The 22513-nt window shown below is 39.8% G+C and overlaps 1 protein-coding gene across 1 annotated transcript; it reads left to right on the forward strand.

Annotated features, from left to right (window-relative positions):
• The first annotated feature begins 10673 nt into the window (after positions 1–10673).
• On the forward strand, positions 10674–22510 carry LOC140531805 (uncharacterized). Its single transcript, XM_072650517.1, has 3 exons — positions 10674–10721; positions 18398–18940; positions 22349–22510. The coding sequence occupies exons 1-3, from the start codon at positions 10674–10676 to the stop codon at positions 22499–22501; spliced, it is 744 nt and encodes a 247-aa protein (XP_072506618.1). The 3' UTR covers positions 22502–22510.
• The last annotated feature ends 3 nt before the right edge of the window (positions 22511–22513 follow it).

Here is a 22513-nt window from a genome sequence, read left to right on the forward strand (position 1 = left end):
ATTCAGTTCAGTAAGGTTTGGATCTGAACAGACTTTTTTTTCTATATTGTAATATTGAGAATTCATATATCTAGGGAAAGATTCTCAAGGAGATCCCTGAGATCCTTTCATGGGGTTCACAAGGTCAAAATTAATTTCATAATAATATTAAGATGTTTTTGTTCTAATACAGAAAATGTCAATAGATATAACTCACGTATACAAAAGCTTTGGAGGAAGTTCTCAATGATTGTAAGAGTTTAAAGAGATCCCAAGACCAAAATAGCTTGACCAGTTTGAAATAGCTGGTCTAGAGGCTTAGCTCTGGTACTACCGTTCACTAGCTGGGTAACTTTGGGTAAGACAGCAAACCTCTCTGAGCCCAAGTTTCCTCATCTGGAAAATGGCAATGACAAGGTCTAGAGTCAAAAGGGACCTTAGGAACTTAGTTCAACACCATAATGTGGGTTTTATCTACCAAAATTTACTGTATTTGAAATTAAAAGTGATGAATTTTAAAATACATATTAATTCCTTTTAAAATAATAAGCCCATGGCATACTGTATTATAGAAAAAAATCATTTGGTGAGAAAAGAGGCTCTGTTTCACATATTTGTGGAAATATTTTTAATGGCTGGCTTCATAGAAGACAGCTGAATTCTCCTATCTGCATCTGAATTCTACCTATTGTGATATGTTCCTTTAACTGACATATATGAAGAAAATCTGGCCTAACACAACAAAGTATTTGGAAAAGGGAGGAGTATTTTAACAGACCAGTAATTTCTTTATATTATTATGAGAATGATTTTGATCTTAAGAACCCCTTGAGAGGGTCTTTGGGATCCCTAGGGGTCCTCAAATCACATTTTGAGAACCTCCTGTTTATGAAGTCAGCAATACCTCTTTCAATAACAGCTCATGTAGTTTGCTGTCCTCTCTCTACGCTTCCTCTTGCACCTTCCTAGAATACTTCAACACCTAACTCATGTTGTATCTCTACTCCATCCCCTCCTTTCTTTCTTGGCAAAGTCCCATAAAACTGTGATGTGCAAGAGTGGCGTGGTGCACACAAATGGGAGACTGAAGGGAGCCATCAGCTGGCTACTATGCACAGCTAGGTTAAGGACTGTCTCTCAGCCACTGCATTTACTGAATGCCCATTTGGATGGGTGGCTTTCATGACGGAGAAGGAGAGGCAAGCAAAAATAAATACAAGATACATTACTTCATTTGGAAAAGGGGGCATCCTTTCATTTCATTCATTCAATACAAACTTATTAAGCATTTACGTCTCGCTAAGCAGTGAGCTACTGGAGTTACAAAGACAAGAAGGAAATAGTTCTTGCCCTCAAGGAGCTTACTTAGGAAACACAAATAAAAACACTTATAAATCAACATACAAAGAAGCGTCAGTGATAAAGTGCAAACCTAAGAAGTAAGGAAGAGTGTAAGTAGCAATTCTGAAGCCTGGGGGAAGCATTATGAAAGGCACTTTCCATTCCACTTTTCCTTTAAAAAATAAATTTTAATTGGCAGCTTCGTTTTCAGGTTGCCTAAATTCCCCCCTGTACCCTTCTCCCCGACCCCACCTAGAAAGTCATCCTTTATAACAAAGAATGTTTAAAAAGAAAGAAAGAAAGAAAGAAAGAAAGAAAGAAAGAAAGAAAGAAAGAAAGAAAGAAAGCAACAGAAGAATGAGAGAAGAAAACAATCAGCAAAAAGAATACACTGAAAAAAATCTGAAATATATTCCACGTTCCACACCCATCTTTGCAATGTAATGGTTGAAGGGTAAAGGTGTTTTCTCAGCTCTCTTCTTTATATATATATGTATATATGTATACATATATATATACACACACATATGTGTGTGCATGTATTTGTTTTCAGTTTTCAACAATCTTTAAGGACATTTGATTTTTTATATTTTTGCAACTTTCACTTTCTATTAGCTTTCATTTTTATCATAATCACTTCGCATATTGTTTTCTTGACTGCCTCATTCTGCATCTGTTCATGTAAATCTTCCCATGCATTTCTTTATTTATTATTTTCATAATTTCTTATAGCACAATCCTATTGTTACATTCATATAGCAGAATTGGTTTAGTCATTTCCCTTCCAATTGGCTCCTACTTTGTTTTCAATTCTTTGCTACCACAAAATAAATATTTGGGATATATGAGGAATTTCTTTTTGTCAGTGATCTCCTTGGGGTATATGTCTAGTAACTGCCTCTCTGGTTCAAATGGCATGTACATTTTAGTCACTTTATTTGCATACTTCCAAATTCCTTTCCAAAAACAGTTGTGCTAATTTGGAGCTCTACCAATAATGCATTCATGTATCTCTTTCCACTACTTCTCCAATAATAACTATTCCAATCTTTAGTTCTCTTTGCCAATTTTTGGGTGCGAGACAAAAGCTCAGAGTTGTTCTGATTTTCATTTCTCATATTTTAGTGATCTGGAGCATTGTTTCATATGGTTGCAAATCATTTGCAATTCTTCTTGTGAGAACTTCTTATTCAAATCCTCTGATCACTTATCTATTGAGGAATGACTTTTGGTTTGATATATTTCTGTTAATTGTCTATATTTTAGATACCAAAACCTTACCTGAGAAATTTGATGTAATTTTCCCCCAATAGACCATTCCGCTTCTTATTCCAGATGCAATCATTTCGATGTGCAGGTGCTTTTCAATTTCATATAAACACAACTGTCTATTCCTGTATTCCTTGTTTGGTTAAGAATACATCTCTTACCCCTAGCTGTCTCAGGTGTATGATCTTGTTTTCTCATTTTTTTATGGTCTGAACTTTATTATTGAAGTCAAATACCTATTTCGAATTTACTGTGGAATATGGTGCAAGATATAAGTTAAGCCTAATTTCTGCCAAATTGCTTTCCAGTTTTCCCAAAAGTTCCCTCAAATAGTGAGTTCTTTGCTAAGAAATCTAGGTTTTAAGGATTATTGAACCCAAAATGACACTAAAAAGTGGGAAAGGAATGGTGAAGGAATTCATGTTCTGTGAGACTCAATTGAAGGCATCAGGTGCTTTACTCTTGAGAAGAGTACTTAATTGGGAGGGGAAGAAGGAGAGACATGATACTTGTCTTCAAGTATTTGAAGTGCTATCACATAAAAGAGACATTAAATTGTTCTGCTTGGCCCTTGGAAGCAGATCTAAGACCAACAGGCAGAAGTTGGAAAGAAAGTAAAATATTTCATAATAACCAGCCTTCTAAAATCAGAATCTGCTTTGGGAGATAACAGATTCCCTAGCTCTAGAAGTCTTCAGGCAAAGCCTGGATGACCATAACATGTTGTAGAAAGGGCTCTTTTTCAGGTTTGGGGTGGCTTAAATGGCAGCTGAGGGTAGCTTCCAAATACAAAGTTCAATAGGTTTGTGAATGTGCGCACACGAGTACACACACACACACACACACACACACACACACACACACATACACACACACATCTATGGAACCATCACTTAACGATGGCTATAGAAGGGAAAATGTTGAATGGAGGGGGTAGTTTAGGAGAAAGAATAACTAGGATTTGGACAAGGATCTGATGTGGGAGCAAAGTATAGGGACTGATTTGGGATTCCATGTTATAAGGAAATCTAGGATAAGGAAATTCCTTTTAATAATACAGGTTAGCACCTTTTCTGCAATTTATTATGTCTAATTCTTTTTTCCCCTTATGATTCCCTTGGCAGTTTGGTGACACCTATAGACAGACCCCTTTCTCAGAATAATATTTTTTTAATAATTAAAGGAAATTCAATGAGAAGTTAGTAAAATACAGATACAATCTCCTTTTCCTATCCAAATTCAGAAATCCCTTAAAATCTACTGATAAACTGGAGGTCTATGGACCCCCTATTTAAGAATCCCTGGGTAACAGAGATGCCTAGAGTACCAATAGCAAGTGACAGGCCCAAGGTCCCGTAGCCATTATAAGGCAAAAGGTGAGATTTGAACCTACCTCTTGCTTGAACTGAGGACAGTTCTCTCTCCACTGGACTGTGTTATCTCTCAGCAGGTCTCTTTTACTCAGAGGGAAAGAAGAGTAAGACCTCAGTTTTCAATTTATTTTAACTGTTGGCAAGATTTCCAAATGAAGTACTTTAGAAAAATGCAGTTGTTCTAGGAAGGAGAAAAAGGAAAAGCAATCACCAAGGAGGAAGAATTAGAAAGGACACAGTAGTACCACTGAGGGTAAGAAAGAATTTCAAGAAGGTGAGTGGTCAGTAAAGTCCAATGAAGCTGATAGGACAAGGGTTAATGTAGAAGAAAAAACTGGATCTGGTCAAGAGGAGGCAACTTCAGTGAGAATAACTTCCATATTATGCAGAGGTCAGAAATGGGGTCCTAGAGGGACTAATTGAGAAGCTTGGTGTTGTCGAGTTAAGTCTTAGAAGGAATATTGACTGGGGGTGTTGGAGTTGGCGGTGGGGCTGCTAAGACTGAAATCCTATTCATGATGTCAAGAGAATGAATTTTCCTCCAGCATGAAGGTATGAATAGAAGAATTAAATTCATTATCATTTACTATAGATTATGATGTAACAGGTATTTCCCTTTGGGGGTAAAAAAAGAAAAAAATTCCCCCTCCACTCCATTCCAGCTGTCGCTAATATCTTCAGCTTTGGTCTGTGGGTGTTCTGCTGACTTTACTAAGAAGTTTTTTTGGCTGGACATGGAACATGGAATCAAGCCCACACACATTGCTCTGAACAGAATAGAAACAACTTGATTGCACACCAAATGGTTTAAATGGTAATCGCTAAATGTAGATTACTTAAATACACAGTATACACAGTCACATTCTTACAAAATCAGAAGGGGGTTAACTTCACTGAAAAACCAGCCTGACCATTACCACTCTTTTTGCTGTAGTCAAATTCTAATAGCATGGTGACTCCTTTGTTTAATTTTCCAGTGTAGACGAGACCGATGACAGTATGAAGAATCTGATATCCACCACATCTTCTATAGGTTTCACCACACATTGTTTCTATTGCATATGCTATTTTAAATTTTTCTATGATGTTGTTGTAAAATGTGTGTTTATAAATTGTAAGTTCTGTTTTTCTAGTTTCTTTATCTATGGGTTTTGTTTTTTTTTTAATGTGGAAGAATTCCAAGAAAACCAGAAACAATATCTAACAAGATCTGAGTAGAGGAAGTCTAGGAATTGCTTTCCAATGTTTTGGTCAGGAAGACATCGGATCTTTCAGTGTGTTCAACAAATGGATTTAATAATACACATTTCAATATAAAACTTAGTTCAAAACAGAAATATTTGCTGTGCAGCCCATTTATCCTGGGAATTGCACAACATGGATGATTTTCAATAACTCTTTTCATTATAATGATTTCCTCCTGCTCAGGCAATGTAGATGTACAAAACCACTTTAGTTGGGAAATGTAATATGTCTAGAAATAAACATATTAAAGGCATATTACAATAGTATCACTTTGGCCACTTTGTGGCAGAGCTATCCCGTCTGTCTCCCAGGGTGATTCTGTCTTAATTCTTCATCTAACACAGCAGATTCTACTTTCCACAGAATCCAAAAAACCAGAAAGCTCAAATATCCAGATTTTTTTAAGTACATGCAGAGTAGGTGTTCAATCAAGAGTTTATTTACTGAATGAATGAAAAACGGATGCTCATAATGACGACCCCAAAGCATTGCAGAATCCCGAAGTACTTTCTGAATAGTTAAAAAACCATTAAAGTATGTTCTGTGTCATTTGATTTTTCAGTACATTTTTGGTGGTATAGTTCTATGAAAATCATTAATCTGTGTTGTATATACACATGTGGTAATATTCATTTAACCTGAATACTTAATTAACCAGGATGCTCAGCTTTCCCAACCATTCTGAATAAATGAAAGATATTTGTTATTTTTTAGAATGATCACACTCAAATGGAAAGATTTGCATTTGAAGTTGGCCCAACCAAAGGTGTCATTTCCCTTGCCAGATTGCCTACCTCCAGAAGACTTTGCATCTGAGAGGCATGTAGAGGTGACAGCCAGCGTTGCAACATCCAGATTACTTCTACTGCATCCTCTTTGAGCTGACAACAAGGAAAATAGAGATGACTAAGTATGTTGACCCCAAGGATAGTCCCTAGTTACCAAGAAGTATCTATGTTATCCACAGGAACATAAGTTGCTATCCTCAAGCTGGATGGGGTACATCAATAGTACTTATTTAGCAGTCATTCAACAACTACTCATTAAGGATCTATATTTTGAAAGGCTGTGCAGTTGTGGAAGAGGGATGATTCCAAGATAATTGATTAATATTTTTGTCCTCATGGAGTTGAGTCTATGGGCAATTAAGACACATGAAGAAATATGCAATATCATACAATCAATCAAGAAGCAATATATTAAGCATTTAACATGTCAGATACAATGCTAGGAGCTGGAGATACAGCGACAAAATTGAAATAACTCCTGCCCTCAGAAAGCTTATATCAGTAAAAACATAATAACTAGTGCAGGACAAAATATAACAAGGTCTAAAAGATTTTGCCAAATTGGAGAAAGAAGAGTCATTTCCAACAAACTCCAGAATGTCTTAGTTTGGAACAGATAGGTTTATCCTTTGATTTGGCAAAGGATGCTCTGAAAAAGCTGGGGCAGCTTTTTCAATAACAACTAGAATTTATGTAGCACTTTAAGATTTAGGAAACATTTCACATATATTATCTCATTGCATTCCCCACGATCATCCTATTATATAGGTGCTGTTATCCTCATTTTACAAATGAGCAAACTGAAGCTGAGAGAGAGAGAAAGAAGGACAATTGACAGAGAGAGAGAGACAGAGAGAGAGACAGAGAGAGAGCGAGGAAGGAAAGGGAAGGGAGAGAGAGATTCAGTGACTTGACCTAGCTAGTAAAGAGCTGAGACAGGATTAGAATTCCTGACACCAAGTCTAGCACTCTATTCAATAAACAACAGGCTGACTAGAGACACAGAAAACATCCCTCAGCCTCTATCTTTGTTGAATGAGGCAAAAGAACAAGAAGACATTAATTATACTTGTATAAGTCAAAACTTTCCCAGAATATTTGGCTAAAATTCTTGTGGGGTCCATATACGCATACTCATGATTTATGCCTGGTGCTCATTAATACCATGATGGACTAGAAATTCTCTGCTCCCCCACTTCTCTTGTTCGCTGCTACTTCAACAACAACAAAAAAGGAAGAGCCCAGGGACCTAAAAAAAGATAATTTTTCCATTAACTATTTCATTCAAGTTTTCTGTTAAATTAAGATTTCCAACTTGCAGTTCTGTGTTTAAGAGTCTTCACTGAATCCTCACTACAAAGAACACACAGAATTTGGGAAGCACCTCCTATTCCGTAAACTCCTGTGGCTCCCCATTGCCCACAGGATGAAATATAAAAGCCTCTCTTTGGCTTTTAAAGCGCTTCTTAATCTGATCCCTTCCTACCCTTTCAGTCTTCCTACACCATATTCACCCCTCACTCTCACTAATCTTCCTCACTTACGCTTCCATCCAGTCACCCTGGTTTCCTTGCTGTCCCAGGAACAAGACTCTCCATCTCTGTTTCCTGCCTCTCCCCCTTGCCTGGACTGTTCTCCCTCCTCACTTCCTTCAGGTCTCAGCTAAAATCCCGCTTTCTTTAATAAATCTTTTCTGGTTGACTTTAATGCTAGTTCTTTCCTTCTGAAAGCAGCTCTAATTTACTTTGCAAATATGTATATCTTGTTTGAACACAGTTGTTTACATGCCTCCTGCATTAGATTACAAATTTCTTGAGTGCAGGGAATGTTTTCTTGCCTTCTTTGGATCCTTAGGGATTGGCACAGGGCCTGATACATAGTAGGTGGTTAATAAATACTTCAAGACTTGACTAGTCAGTTTATATACTGCAATCCATTAACCAACAATCATTTACTAGTCACTTATTTATATGCTGGGCACTGTGCTAGGCTGTGAGAATACAAAAACAAAAGGGAAACAGTTCCTTCTCTCAAGAGGCTTATATTTCCCTGTAAAAGAACTGACTTGTGCTCCACACATCCAAGTTTTCATCTTATCTTTCTCACTAGATTCAGAAGGGAAAATAATTGATTTTTGGCAGGAACCTGGTATGATCTCTGCTTGGTGCCTTAAAAAAAAAGCACTGTAAATTTCATCAACTAGTGTTTTTTTTTTCTTTTGTGCTTTTTTTTTTTTTTTTACAGTTTGCAAAACCTTTCTGTGGTTTCAGATGGTGCAGAAAGTCAGTTATATTGGGGTTTATAGAAGCAAGCAAGATTAACTTGTTTGCCTTTGTTTCTTTTAGAAAGAGCTGCCCAGAACGGTCCGTTTTATTCTGTTCGTGCCAGTGGTACTTGTTTTGAAAGTGGGAGCTGCTGGGACAATTTAAAATGAGATATTTTTAAAGCACTTACTGTGTGCTGAACATTGTGCAAAGCATTATAGTTAGGGGGAGAAGGGGGAGTTTAGGGAAGACATGGTCCTTATCTTTAAGAAGTTTTATTTTAGTTGGGAGATATAACATATATACACAGAAGTATAACAGACACAATAATAACAAATTATAGGTCCACTAGGGAGATACTATGTGGAAGGTGGTGGAAGAAAGTTGTTAACAATGAGGAGGGGACAAGAAGATTAAGGAAAACTCCATAATGACATTTAAAAATGGACTGACATAAAGAAACAAGAGGTAACTGATGAAATTCTAAAGGAGCTGCTGCTCCATCAGACTCAGTATTTCTCAGGATCATAAATGTCAAGCTGGAAGGAAATTCAGAGGTCCATTTAGTCCAGCCCAGACCTTCATTTTACAGATAAGGAAAATGAGGCACAGTAACATGAAGCTGGTTTCCCCAAAATCTTGTAGTGAAGTCAGGATTCGAACCCAGATGTTCTGATTCCAAATCCGGCATTCTTTCCCTTTTTCTGTTATCTTTTTAAGGGGAAGAGGACAAAGCTCTAGATTTTGAATTTCAAAATGAAGCTATCACTAGAGGGAATGAAAGTTGTTATTTGGAATTTCGTTTTTTAAACTTGTGCCAACTTTTACCCATGGGTCTGAATGGACAACTTACGCAGTTTATAGGCTAGCTTGTGTTTGTTTGTGTACGTCTTATATAGCATTGTTCAATGTACCCAATGTCCCCAAACCCTTCAACTGGTCTGGATAATAGAAGTAAGCAATATGAAATTTAAAGGGACAAGTGTACAAAAATACACACATGCACACACTGATAGACAAAATCTACAGTTTATCATTCAAATCTATAGGGAAAAAAGTTGGTACAAAGTTATTGGGTTGTGATTTTTTTTCAGATCTAGATCTTCATGTTACCCCAGTCTCTCCAGAGTTCCCTCACAGGGTTGTTATGAAGCCCAAATGAAACGACTTCTGTATCAAAACATTTAAAGACTGTATAAATGTTAGTTATTATTATCACCCAAAAAAAAGGATACTTCTTTTGTAATTAAATTTTTTTAAAAAAGAATGCCCCCTTTCCTCAGTTTCTGCAAGTCCCTTTCAAAGACTTATGATGTGTGTTTTCCAAAAATTCATGCTCCATGAAATTGAAAGCGTATTCAGATAGATTAAGTATCGGAGTACTGTCATAAGAAGGCTAGAAACTTACATATCCATGTGGTCTCCTGTTCTGGTTATGCAGGGAATGATAGGTGTTATAATATCCAATCATTTCTCAGTTTGATGAGTGCTTGGCTCAGAAAGTGTGTTCATGGAAAAACAGCTACCTTGCAAAGACTTTCTACATAAAAGACCCAATTTCCATTACTTGTGTGAAGACAGATCATTCTGCTTAGATGTCAACTGCTTTAGTGGAAAATGGAAGTATTTTCAATACAAGTCATTTATTAAGACTTATCTGTACATGACATTAAACAAAGTGACAGTGCAAAAAACGCCCTTTCGAAGTCTAGGTTCTAAGAGTCTGAGCAGTATTGATAGATACATATTAAGAGGAGCTTTACAACTGAACAAACATTGAGCTATAATAGATAGCTTCGACTTTTAGGACTGTAGATCATCCCACAGCTCCTTTCCGTTGGAAAGATGTTTTACAAACTTCAAAACCCTTTGGAAAGAATTCTTAAGTTACTACAGTTAATTATTTTCACAGTTGCTTTCTCAGTATACTGTTGGATCTCAGGTTGCTAAATGTATTTAGGTATTGGTGGGGGTGGTCTTTTATTTTCCAAGTGGACCAATGGTACCATGGCTTAACTCATGGGTGAATTGGATTTAAGTGAGACAGAGTTGCACAAAGTTGTCAGCCTCTCTCTCTCTCTTCTTGATTCATTGAAATCTGGTGGCAGGAAAAAAGTCAAGATGACTGGAAATGCAGTGGATGGCTGTGGCATCTTTGATACATGACCAAATTCAGAGTACTCCACAGCATGAATTTAATCTTCCTTCATAGCCATTAGAACAAATTATTTTCATCCACCCATTTCAGCAGGGGAAGTCTTCACATGCTTGGGGTAGACTTCTCCCTGCTTCACAAGGTTTGAAGCCTGTTGATTACCTTCAACCTGGTTTAGCCTGTCTGACAAGATGGTTTTACCAGGGTATGGCTGCTGCACATGCTATAGCTTCTGGGAGCCACAGGGGAGAGGTGAAAGATGGACCCCAAAGGTAGACGAGAAGCTCAGAAAGCTCGCACACCAGAGGTGCTAGTCCTCCTGGATCCTCTCCTATATTAAGGTGTAGTATACAGCAAAGTGTTATATGGATACTATTGGTCCCACTATACAAAAGAGAAAAATGAAGTTCAGAAATGGTAAGTGACTTGCCAATGATCACACAACTGCTAAGAGTCAGAGATAGGTCTTTCTGATTGGAAGTCCAGCAATCGATCCACCCTGCCATGCTGCCCCATCTTCCTTACATGACCCTAGAGAACACCTTCGATGAATGTCTATTGCCCTGTTTAACACCCTGCTAGATGCTATTACTTAGAGGATGGTAGATTGAAATTACCTCTGTAACTCTGTGTCATTGTAACTCTGTGTCATTCGCCATCTACATGGTAGCTGCATTGTGTGAACAGAACCTTCAAAGCTTTACGTTCTTCTGAGTTAAATATTAATTTAATAATAAAACAATAACTTATTATTTACTGATTAAAATAACTATAAAACTAATATAAATGCGCAAAAAAGTGTTACCTAATGCTTCCTAGTGGATAGAGAGCTAGCCAGCTTCAGGGTCTGGAAGACCTGGTCAAGTCTTGCCCCTGATTCATACTGGCTGTGTGACACCGGGCACACAGTGACTTCTCAGTGATCCAGATAACTCTCAGGTCCAATGCATGGAGCTCCATATGTTGATGTCATCATTTCACAGACTGTTTCTTTTTTTTTTTAAATAGCTCTTAAAATTAGTTTGTTATTTTAAGCTCCAAGTTCCTTTTTTTCAAGAAAACATTTTTCCTTTCTGAAAGTTACTTTAAAAAACAGTGGTATCTAGGTATAATACATTCTGAAATTTCACATTCCACTTAATAAATTGGCTTAAGAAAGCTAATGAAGAAAGGGGAGGAAAGGGCTCCTGCTAAAACTAACTTTCACTGAACTCAAGTAGAGTAGAACCACACAATGTAGATGGATTACTGGATTTCACATTATTTATTACAAAGCTGTGTGATTTGGAGTCAATAATTTGCCTCTAAGATGTTCTTCTAAAAAAAAATAAGATGGTTCACCTAAGTTCCTTCTGCCTCTGAGACAAGGATTCTTAAACAGGTATCTGTAAACTTTAAAAAAAAAAATTGGTAACTGTACTTCTCCCTGATCTCTTTCATTTATAATTCTAGATATTTTATTATATCTATTTTAAAATGGTTTTTTTTTTCCTGAGAAGGGATACATAGACATCACTAGACTACCAAAATGGTCTATGATCCTGCTAAGAGGTATATAAAATGCTTTGTCAAGGCTTAACACAGAGCTATATTAAAGTAAACCCTTTCAATATGTGAAACAATAATAAATGACAAATGACATTGCTCTAACACTTTAAAGTTACAAGTTCATTTTTATACATGATGGCAACACAGATTTCAAGTTGGAAGAAATCAGGTCACCTGGTTCAACCCTTTCATTTTACAGGCAAGTAAACTGAGCCTCTGAGCTGTTAAGAGATTTCCCTAAGGTTACATAGTTAAATGTGGATGTAAACTTCTCGAGGGTGGGGACTGTTACTTTTGTCTTTGCAAGTGCCTTGCAAAATGCCTATCACCTAGTAGGTGCTTTAAAATGCTTGTTGATTGGTGAAAAAATGTGTCAAGAGTTATGATGTAAATCTAGGTCTTTCTGACTTCAAACCTAGATCTCTATTTCCTAAATGTCCCTTTGCTAAATAAAAATATTTAAGAAGAATTAATTTGATAGTAATCTTAGGAAAACCATGAAAATTGTTGACATCTTTCAGTGTGGGCCGAGACTATAGGTAGATAAGTGAGTAGGTATTATCTTCACCATGGACTTCTAGAGCTGGATTCCTTCAAAGTCAATGCAGTGCATGTGTCTCATTTTAACACTAAGGAAACTAAGGCTAAAAATGCAGAAATTCTTCCTGTCCTATATAAGGCGCAGCTTAGATGTCACCTTCTCTCTGATCGTTCACACCTTGTCTCTTTGGAAATCTCACGGCCCTCTATATTTTTCCTTATGCATTTAGCATTTGAGAATACAGATTGTTATTATTCATTTTCAAATCTTCTCTCTCCTTCTAGATTCTGAGTCCCATGAGGTCAAGAACTATCTTATTCATACCTATAGTATCTAGGACTTAATAAATGTTTGTCAAATCGAATCACCAGGGATATCACAACCAAGGGTAGAATTCAGATTTTCTGTGTCTTAGTTCAGAGTTCTTTCTACTGAACTATATTACCTTCTTTGGAGAGGGCAGAACAATTTGTTTGCATTATCTAATCTTTTCTTGATAGCATCCTTCTGAAGGATTATCACTTCTCAGAAACAACTCCAATTTATGGATGTAGACACTAAAGCACTGAGAGGTTAAGTAACTGGTCTCTAAGGTCTGAAGAAATGTGTGAGGAAGAGTGAGGGATAAACCCAAGCCTCCAGATTCATGAGTCAAGTATTCTATCCTGTAGGACAGCAGTTCTTAAACTTTTGGTCTCAGGATGGCTTTACAATCTTAAAAGTTATTGAGGACCTCAAAATAGATTTTGCCTGTATGGGTTCCATCTATTTCTATTTACCACACTAGAACTCAAAATGAATAAATTTTAAAAATATTTATGTTATTCATTTTAAAATAACAATGATAAACCCATTACATGTTAACAAAAAGAACATTTTTATGAAAACAATACTCCAAAACAAAAGAAGTTTATTTAAAAGAATGGCATTGTTCTACATATTTTTTGCCCTCTCTTTAAAGTCTGGCTTAATAGAAGATAGTTGGATTCTCATATCTGCCTCTGCATTCAATTTGTTGTGATATCTTGTTTTGGTCGAAGGATATGAAGAAAATCTGGCCTCATAGAGATGTGTAGTTGGAAAAGGGAGAAGTATTTTAATAGGCAAATAACATCTTAATATCATTATGATAATAGTTTTGACATTGTGGACCCCATGAAAGACTCTTGGTCAACCACGCTTTAAGAGCTATTGCACTAAGATTTAGCTCCTGCAGAGATAACAGCATTGTCAAGTATGAGCAAGTTTCCCAAAACCAGAAAGTTATGTTGTATCAAATTTACTTCATCACAGCTTACCTTTGGCTTTTAAAAAAAACCATTAGGATTATTAGTGCTTAAATGTTCTTTTTTTTCTTCTTTTTTTCCCTCTTAGTAAGAGTTCACAATGTGGCATTACAAAAATAAAGACCTTTTAAAATTTAAATTACCTAAAAGGAAAAAAAATCTTAAAATTTACTTAATAATTTTTTTAAGTATTTTTTTTCATGTAAATAATCATTAATGTCTACCCAATATTTGAACCAAGTAACAACCAGAAATCTGATTTGGTTTCAGCCAAGGAAGCCAGATTTCCCAGTTACCTGAATCCTCAAACCATCTCTTTAAGCAAAAGCAAATACCAAGTGTGTTTAAATATTCTTCTGCCTATTCCAAAGTCATCATCAGTCATATTCTGCACTATTTAGGACTGGTCTTTTCTGAGACAGATCAGAAACCATCTACCTATAATGATACTAGAATTAGTACATTTACCTTTATTAAAATTTCATGAAAACTGTTCACCTGATGACTTATAAACATATTTCTAGAGGCATCCTTAGAGATGGAGATAGGGGAAAGGTATGAGAATTCCAGAGGCAAAGGGTTGATTTTCTTTTTTTTGGAGGAAAAAATTGCCCTCAGTTCATAGATACAGAAACTAGAAAGAGAGGATTTAAGTGACTTTAGGAAGAAACTAGTTGGTTGATAGTAGAGGTTGAAAAAGAAATGGTAAAATCTTTGATTCACAGAATGATGCCATGCTCTTCAAAATGGCCAAGGGGTTATAGCTGATCTATGTTATCTGTGTACCAAGGGAAAATATAAAATAAGAAAATATAAATCAGAATTTCATGAATATGGATACATCAGCTAGATAATCTTATTTAATAAGGCATAATGAGACAGACATAAATGCAATTCCTTCTAAAAAAAACATTAGGTTGCCTAGATGTTCCCTATCTAGTGTGTTCATAGTCAATCTATTGCCCCCACAATCTCATCGTGTGCTTAACACATATGTTTAACTCACAGGTACCTGTGTATGTCCAGCAGCTCACCAAAGACACTATCCAGGGATGACTTTCTTGCCTTTTGTTTATCTACAGTTTTATCACCACTACCACAAGGGTTGGTATTTTGAATGGCTAATCTGAATTATTTAATCTAAAAAAATCCTCCTCACATCTTTTGATAGAACCAAAGACGGTGATGGCAATACAACTCTGGGGTTATACTTTAAGTAAAAGATAAAATCATTACAACTTTTTAAAAATTAATGAAAACATTGGGGCTCTATAAAATTGACAAAAATTCAAAACTATCATCATTATCTTTCACAAATAGGATTTTGTGGTATTTTTCAGATTATTCAGAGTTCCCAAAGAAGTTGCGTAGGATCTCAAGAATTTGTTTCAACACAGGTTGAAGCAGCATGCTATTCCCGTAAAGGTATTTGTAGAAATACATATATATATATAGATATAGATATAGATACATATATCTATCTAATTCTTGAGCAAAAGGGGGAAAGGAAACAAGGCTAGGTGATAATCTCAAACAGGACAATTACACAATGAATATATTATGGACATGCTAAAAAGTGATGATAGAATATGAAAACAATATTCAAAAAGGTAAGAAGTGTCTAAGTATTTTCTTTTTTAATTTTGAAGCCCTATTAGATTGTAGTTACTAAGGATGCTTTTTTGTTTTGTTTACCTTTTTGCAGCAAATATAAAAATCTTTTGATCTTGCATGCTCAAATAGAGTTTACCAGGTCAAAGTTAACAATAAAAAGGTAAAAAATCTGCAGGTCACTTTCAAATAGGTGACAAGTAAGATTATATCAAAGACTGAAACACAAACATGAAAAAATTCAGACTTTTAAGAAAGTAGGACGACTTTACATAGGACTTGTTTTTACATGAAATACAGAGCAATATGTCAAGGCTCTATTTTGAAAAGAAGGAAATGAAAACATCACGGAAAAAATATGACATAACATTGTATTCTACTATCTGTTAGAAAACAGCAGCTTTTAGGTTAGTTAGAAAGGTAAAATTTACAAGATAAAAATCATAAGTTTACAATTTCAGGGAGCTTAGTTGAAAGATACTGATGATGAAGAAATGTTTTTATTGGAACAGTGAAAGTTTGGCTTCTGTAGAAAAATGTGTAATTATACATAAATGATGGTGCAAATTCATCTGAGCACTGATCACTTTCTGAAAAATATTTTTATTTTTTCAACTAAACACAAAATATTTTTAATAATTTAATAACAGTAATAACAGCTGGCACTTACACAGGGCTTTAAGGCTTACAAAATATCATATATTATATATATATTATCTGACAACAATCCTGTGGGGGAGAAGCTATAATTATCCTTATTCTTAAGGAAGACTACCTTTTTAAAAAATTCCATCTTAATGTAATTATTTGCAAATATTTTATTTACATATCTGTTTATTTTGCAGTTTAAAGCAACCTAAAACAGTATATTTAAGGAAAATGAAATCCAGGAATTCTAATTTTCCAATATAACATCAATAAAATGGTTTTATAACTCAGGATTTCTGATGAGGGTAATATCAAAGTACTGACATTAAGTCAGTGTTCTTGAGTTCAGTGGAAGAAGACCTCATCAAATGGAAATTAAATTTAGTTCATTGTTTATAAACTTCATACACATTTTGTTGTGATAACCTGTTACCTTCAGGAGATGTTATCCATAAACAAAAACATTCTGGTGTTGACTAACTGTACTTAACTTAAGATAAGCCTCTGGGCACTTTTTTTTTTTAAACATGAACTGGATATAAATTAATCATAACCAAGGAACTACCACCAAAAAATGGATGAGTGAGGCTAAATCAACATAAAAGGTAAGCAATATGAATGAAAGCAGACTATATAAAACCATCTGAACTCTGTGTTAAAATATATATGACTTGTTTCACTGTGATTTATGTGAGCAAGACTTCTCATAACACTCAGTTGAGGAATTTCCAGCCAAGATTTAAATGTTGACCAATTCAGTGACAACACAGAAAGGAATTCAGTGTAGACAGAATCCCCTTCTGAAAATCTTGAAACTGTTCACAGCTCTTTTGTTATATTTCAAATTGTTTGTTTACTGAAACTGTTCTTATTGTGAGTTAAGGCTGTGATCATTTATTGACAATTGCTTCTAGCTTAAAATGCCTTCATTAATATTAACCATACCCTTCTGCTGTTTTGGTTTTTAAAAATACTAATAAGTATGATAATCACCAATGCCACTTGCAATTGTATGTTTTAGGCTTTAACTTGAATTTTATGGGACAATCAGAATGTATATTTTATCCATTTCATGATGGCTCTAAAAACACAGAACCTGAAGATTACCCTCTAAAATCTTCAAGTCATGTGAATTGCTTAGAGACCTATCTAAAAAAGATAGGTTGTTCACAAATTTATTGAATTAAAGGATAATCTCTACAGAAAATTTATTTCAAATTATCAGGTTTATGTAGTAACATTTTAGCTTTGTTTACACAGAATTAGTCCTTTCTATCATTTAAAATATATTTATAAGTTAAGATAATCGATTTAATGGAATTCCAAATGTGAAGCCTTGAAGATTTTTTAAAAACTTAATCACTATCACTTACACAGCTATATAGAATGTAATCTTTTGTTAATGAAGAACAAAAATCACACTGTGCAATCAGTAGCCTGGAAAAATAAAGTTTAATTCAACAAAGCCAGATACTATTTGCAATGAGAATATTTTCAAATGCAAATCAGAATTCTGAAGGATTAAAATTTTTCCCACAAAACAAAAAAAAATACGATTTCTTAATTTGATTTTAAAGTGTTTCTGGAATTTCACAAATAAACGACATTTGCTTTGGGACACTTACCTATTTCCAATATGGCACTCATTAAAAAAAAATCTTCTGTAAAATAAATCATGAAGATTTTCCCCTCAAAAACCTCCTTTTCATCTCAATTAATTTTTAAGGTTTTCTCAGCAGGTCAGGATTTTTTTTTTTAAAGGTTTCATATTTCTGCATTCCAAATAATGCATCTGAGTTGCAACTCATCAAATCACATTCTAGTTTTTCTTTAACTATTATCTTATATCTTTTTTTAAAAACTCAAGTTCAGTCTTTTAGCTTACCAGAAATGCCTTAGTGAGCCTCAGCAGCTGGTAATTACTTAATAATTGTGAACCATCCAGCCTCATCACCGAGATCGTTAACTATACGAGTGCCTGACAGCTCCCAAAGGAAGCGAAGCAAACAAAAACAATGTAGCTCATCCTGAAAATGAAAAGTGCTCGGACAGAAGAGTGTTTTCCTCTCTGCAAGCTGTTCAGGCAGCCACTTTAAAAAGGGGTGGGGGGGACTGAGCACGGCTCTGGATTTGCCCTGATGATAAGTTTCTGGTGCAGTGTTTACCCCCTTGGCCCCTCGGAAGGACTCCGAGTTGTTTGGGGTTCTCCCACCCCCTCCAGCACACAACAGAGCCAGAAGCCTGGCCAGCTCCAATTCCATTCCTCACGCCCACTCGGGCTCGGCGCTAGGCTCCGGGCTCCATCTCCCGGGCCAGGTCGCTGCCCTCCGGGAGTTTACCATCTAGTAGCTCCACCTCGGCCAGCCCACCCCAGTGGTCCCCGAGAACCCAGGCTCCGCTTTCTCCCCCCAACCCCCAGTGAAAGCCGGAAACTTTCATTTAGGAATTCCCCGCCCCCAGCTCGGGAGTGCGGGCTGCGGGAGGGGAGCTGAGCAGAGCGGAGCAGGAGAGGGGGCCCCCGAAGCGGCCCGTCTGGGGTTGCCTCTCCTCCCTCCGGAAGGCTTTCATTTGCACATTCGCCTTCAGCTGCGCTCCGAGCCGGGACCCCAGTCGGTGCCTCGCGTCCCCCCGCGACCCCCTCCCTTCGGCCGGGTGGGGCCCTGGGAGGGAGCCAGTCTCCTCCTTCCCCCGCCCCCGAGTGGGGCCCAGCCCCGGCCCCGGCCCCGGCCCCAGCCGCCGCTGCTGCCGCCGCCGCTCCGCTGGTCTCGGCTCTCCGGGCCCCCCAAGCCCCGGCCCCGGCTGCCGGGCTACCTGCTCCGCGCCGACTGCCCAACACGTGCGGAGGGACTGACTCCCTGGACGGCCGGGGGGGAGTCGGCCGGGCCCCTCCAGGTGAGGGAGCTCAGCGAGGTGGGGGGACGCGCCTGGGGAAGGGGATTTTGGGGGGGCCTGGGAAGGGAGGGGGCGTCGCAGCCCTGGCTCGGGTTAACCCCTTCCCCGCCGGAACCCCCGAGGATCAGGATGAAGGACGCTTTGGAATGCAGACGGGGGGAGGGCTGGGGGGGGGGTGTCAGTTGTATGGCCCGCTGCCCTTGGCACCGGGCTCAGTTGCCCATCCTTACTCGTGGGGACCCCGAACGCCCCGCCAGTCCCCTGCACCCCCACCTCCCCGCGGGCATAAACACAAACACTGCAGCTCCGGGGCTCTTCGGCCTCATCTGAACTTTTCCAGTAGGAACTTTAAACTGACATCACACTCTCCAGTTAGCATTTTTAAAACCCTTGTATCTATCTCCTTCAGGGAACACCCTTGTCTCCCAATCCCCCCACCCCCCAGGTATTTCTTCTCCTTCTCCCGCGTCCTTGGGGACGCTAGTGGGGGAGCTGTTAACTCCCCGCCACGCGATAATTAAACAACAGGCCCCTTGATGTCCACTTCAACAGGCTTGCAAATGTCCTTGGACTTGTGTCCAAAATCCGTTGGCGTCCATGCTTTTAAGATGACACTAGAATATACATTTGCATCTGCTCCTAAGTGATGCTTCCGTTTAAAAAACAAAACCCCCAGAGGCACACTCTCCCCCACCTCCACCCCCCCCCCTTCACCAAAGCCCTGGAACCCTAGCAAAAATACGTGGCCCTGAGCTAGTGCCCCGGGGAGCGACTAACTTGGCCACGTGCAGGACACATATGGTCTGTATGCATCCATGCACACGCACGTCTTTGCCGACGTCTGCGCATTTGTGCGTCGCTAGCTGTGTGTCTTTTCCCCTGGCTATGGCTCGCCTCTTGTCATTGCGCTAGTGGCGACCCTGACGGTATTTGGCAGGCTTCGGCTGAGGCACATGAAGGATTTCATTGACTGTGAAGAGAGAGAGCCGAGACAGAAAGCAGAAGGAGGCGGCTGCAGCCTTTGTAGTCGCGGAGGAATGCGGAAATGTTGAAGCACTATGTCAAACTTTTTTGAAATGGGGTCAAGTCACATTCAGCCAGCGTGGGAAAGCAAGGAAAAAAAAGTAAGGGAGGGAGAGAGAGAGAGAAGAGGGGGAAAAGCACCAGCTCTCCTGCTTGTGTCTTAGACTGAGCCTGGGCCGGCAGCAGAGAAAGGGGGCTGGGGAAGGGGGAGAGGCAGAGGAAAGGGAAACCCAGAAGAAAGAAAGAAAAAGAAAGGGAAAGGTGAGACTAAGAAGCAGAGAGAGAGAAGTGAGGGAGAAAAAGACGCTGGGGGCAAGGAGAGGATAAGCCCAGCAGAAAGCCCCTCTCCCCCAGACGGGGGTGGAGGCAATTTTGGACTTTCAGGCTTATTTTTTTTCTCTGGGGGTGGGACACCTCCAGGCTTTGCCTCTGGTGACAGAAAGGCTCCTAGCTCGGCTAGGCAGGAGCCCTGGGCTAGAGGATGGTGTCTCAGGATGGCAGAGCCGGGCCTCGACGGCGGCTACCTGTGTGGCCCTAGACCCACAGTGGGGAGGTCCCAGAGACTCTTATTTAGCGTGTTTCCAGTGATTTCGCCCTCACCATTTAAGGAAAACTTTGAGCGACGTGTGTGAGTGTAGGGTTTTTTTTTACACAGTTCTCTGACTTCTGCTCTCCTTGAAGTCTATTGTGGTCGCTACTTTCATTCATTATCGCTTGTTGCTTTGTAATTAATGACCAAAGGCGAGCGGACCTGGGATTGAACCTCTCAGGTACTTCAGAATCTTCCAATTCCGAGAGGTTGCTGGGGTGAAAAATGCAGGGCCCGGAACGCAGGGGGGTTGGGGTGAAGCAGCAAGGTCAGAGTGGATGAATGGGGGTGGGGAGAGCGGGGTCTGCCCTTCTCCAGGCCCCCGCCCCCAAACTGCAGGCGGTCCCAGGGGCTGGCGTATTGTCCTCCAAACTGTAACCGGTGGAGATCTCTCCTAGCAGGCTGCCACCCCACACCCCGGGGTTTTCTTAGAGCTGTTCCAGCTACTATTAGTGCATTTCCCTAAAGTCCGAAGTTAGAATAAATTGCCGGCTACCTGGTTGGCATCTGAGACCTGTGCAGGGTTCGGAGGGAAGACGACAGAGCTGAGGTTCCCAGGCTGGTCCGTGCCCACAGGGCACAGAGCTGCTTTGCCCCGCCCGGGGCAAAACTAACTCCACCCCCCCCACTTCCTCGAATACCTCCAGGGCTCAAAATTGCCATCTCTCTTCTCTTCCCCCCCTCCATACCTTCTGCGTAGTTAGAGGAAGAAAGGGTGGAGGGTGAGTGTGGGAGTTGAGGCTTGTTCTAGGGGAGGAACCCTTTGGAAAGAATTCCAGGGAAATACAGAATTAGGCTAATCTTCTTCTGGGATGACTGTAGAGGAGGTAATATGGAGGAATATCCATGCGATGCTCCCCCGGGAGAAATTCTCCCCACTGCAGTCGGTTTCCTCCCTTTTGTCGAACCCCCTGCACCACCTCCTCTGCGTAAGTGCGGGGCAGAGACTTGGGCCGGCTAGTGCTGCTTCTAGGAGGGAGGTCCTCACAGTCAAAGGAAAGAATGCTATTGCTCCCATCCTCCCTCTCGGTCTCCCCATCCCCCTCCTCAAAGATGGGGCTTGGTGGAGAGTCCCCCAAGTAAGGCCTGGAAGCAAAAAAAAAGCTATTGCTCCTAGGAGCCTTAACCAGACTTTATTGCACCCCCACCCCTAATTTTGCCCCGCAGGGTCCTTCCTACGGCTTTACTCACAAGTACTCCAACGCTCCCACCTTTCGTAGTGCACTACACACACACAAAAGTTTAGCACAGTATTTTACACTTAGTAAGTGCTTAATAAATGTTGGTTGACTTGACCGGTTTGCAAATCCCACTCCCTAGGGGCAGTGCGAGGTTTTGGAAATGCACCCAAATTATGTTTAGTGTCCCCATAGTCTTAGAGTAGTTTTAAGTCTTAATAGCTTAGAACCACAAAGGCTTTGGGGACGCCCAGAATATAAAGGTGAAGATTAGGAGACGAGAGTGCCCTCAGACTCCCCGCTTCCTATCGGATCCCACGGCGCCCTCCGCCCTCCCCTTGCTGAAGCTGTGTCCAAGTCGATTCCCTCCTTCCCCGCGGGGGCCCCAGCCTCTTCTCCGGGGAGCTCTCGGGTACAAATACAGGTCAACCTCGTGCAGGGAGAGAAAGACGGGCTGTTTCCTTACCGGCCTCAGCGCAGCCAAGTGCCCAGGGAATCCTGGAGGATTCAAGGGCAAGGTGGGGGTGGAGGGTAGGAGGCTTGGGAGGGATCCGGGAGCTGCCCCCAACCCCAGGATGCTTGAAGGCACTTAATTCTCTCCCCCCCCTTCTCTTTTAGGTGAAATGGTTTGGGATTAAGGAGCGCTCCCCCGGGACCCCTCGATCGTCTGGACTGCGGCAGCAGCAGCAGCAGGGTTGCGGGTGGGGAGCAGCCGGGTGCCCCGAGCAGGAGCGAGAGGCGTGGGGGCTGGGGGCGCACGCGCGGGGGTGAGGGCGAGGAGTG

The sequence above is a fragment of the Notamacropus eugenii genome, chromosome 3, assembly GCF_028372415.1.
Source record: "Notamacropus eugenii isolate mMacEug1 chromosome 3, mMacEug1.pri_v2, whole genome shotgun sequence".
Lineage (NCBI taxonomy): Eukaryota > Metazoa > Chordata > Mammalia > Diprotodontia > Macropodidae > Notamacropus > Notamacropus eugenii.

Excerpts from the sequence above, each read along its gene's own strand:
- LOC140531805 (XM_072650517.1), top strand. The coding sequence starts at position 10,674 with ATGGACCCCAAAGGTAGACGAGAAGCTCAGAAAGCTCGCACACCAGAG. Across the intron at positions 10,722-18,397 it reads AGAAAGCTCGCACACCAGAG|CTCCACCTCGGCCAGCCCAC; the intron begins GTGCTAGTCCTC and ends ACCATCTAGTAG. Across the intron at positions 18,941-22,348 it reads AGTCGGCCGGGCCCCTCCAG|GTGAAATGGTTTGGGATTAA; the intron begins GTGAGGGAGCTC and ends CTTCTCTTTTAG.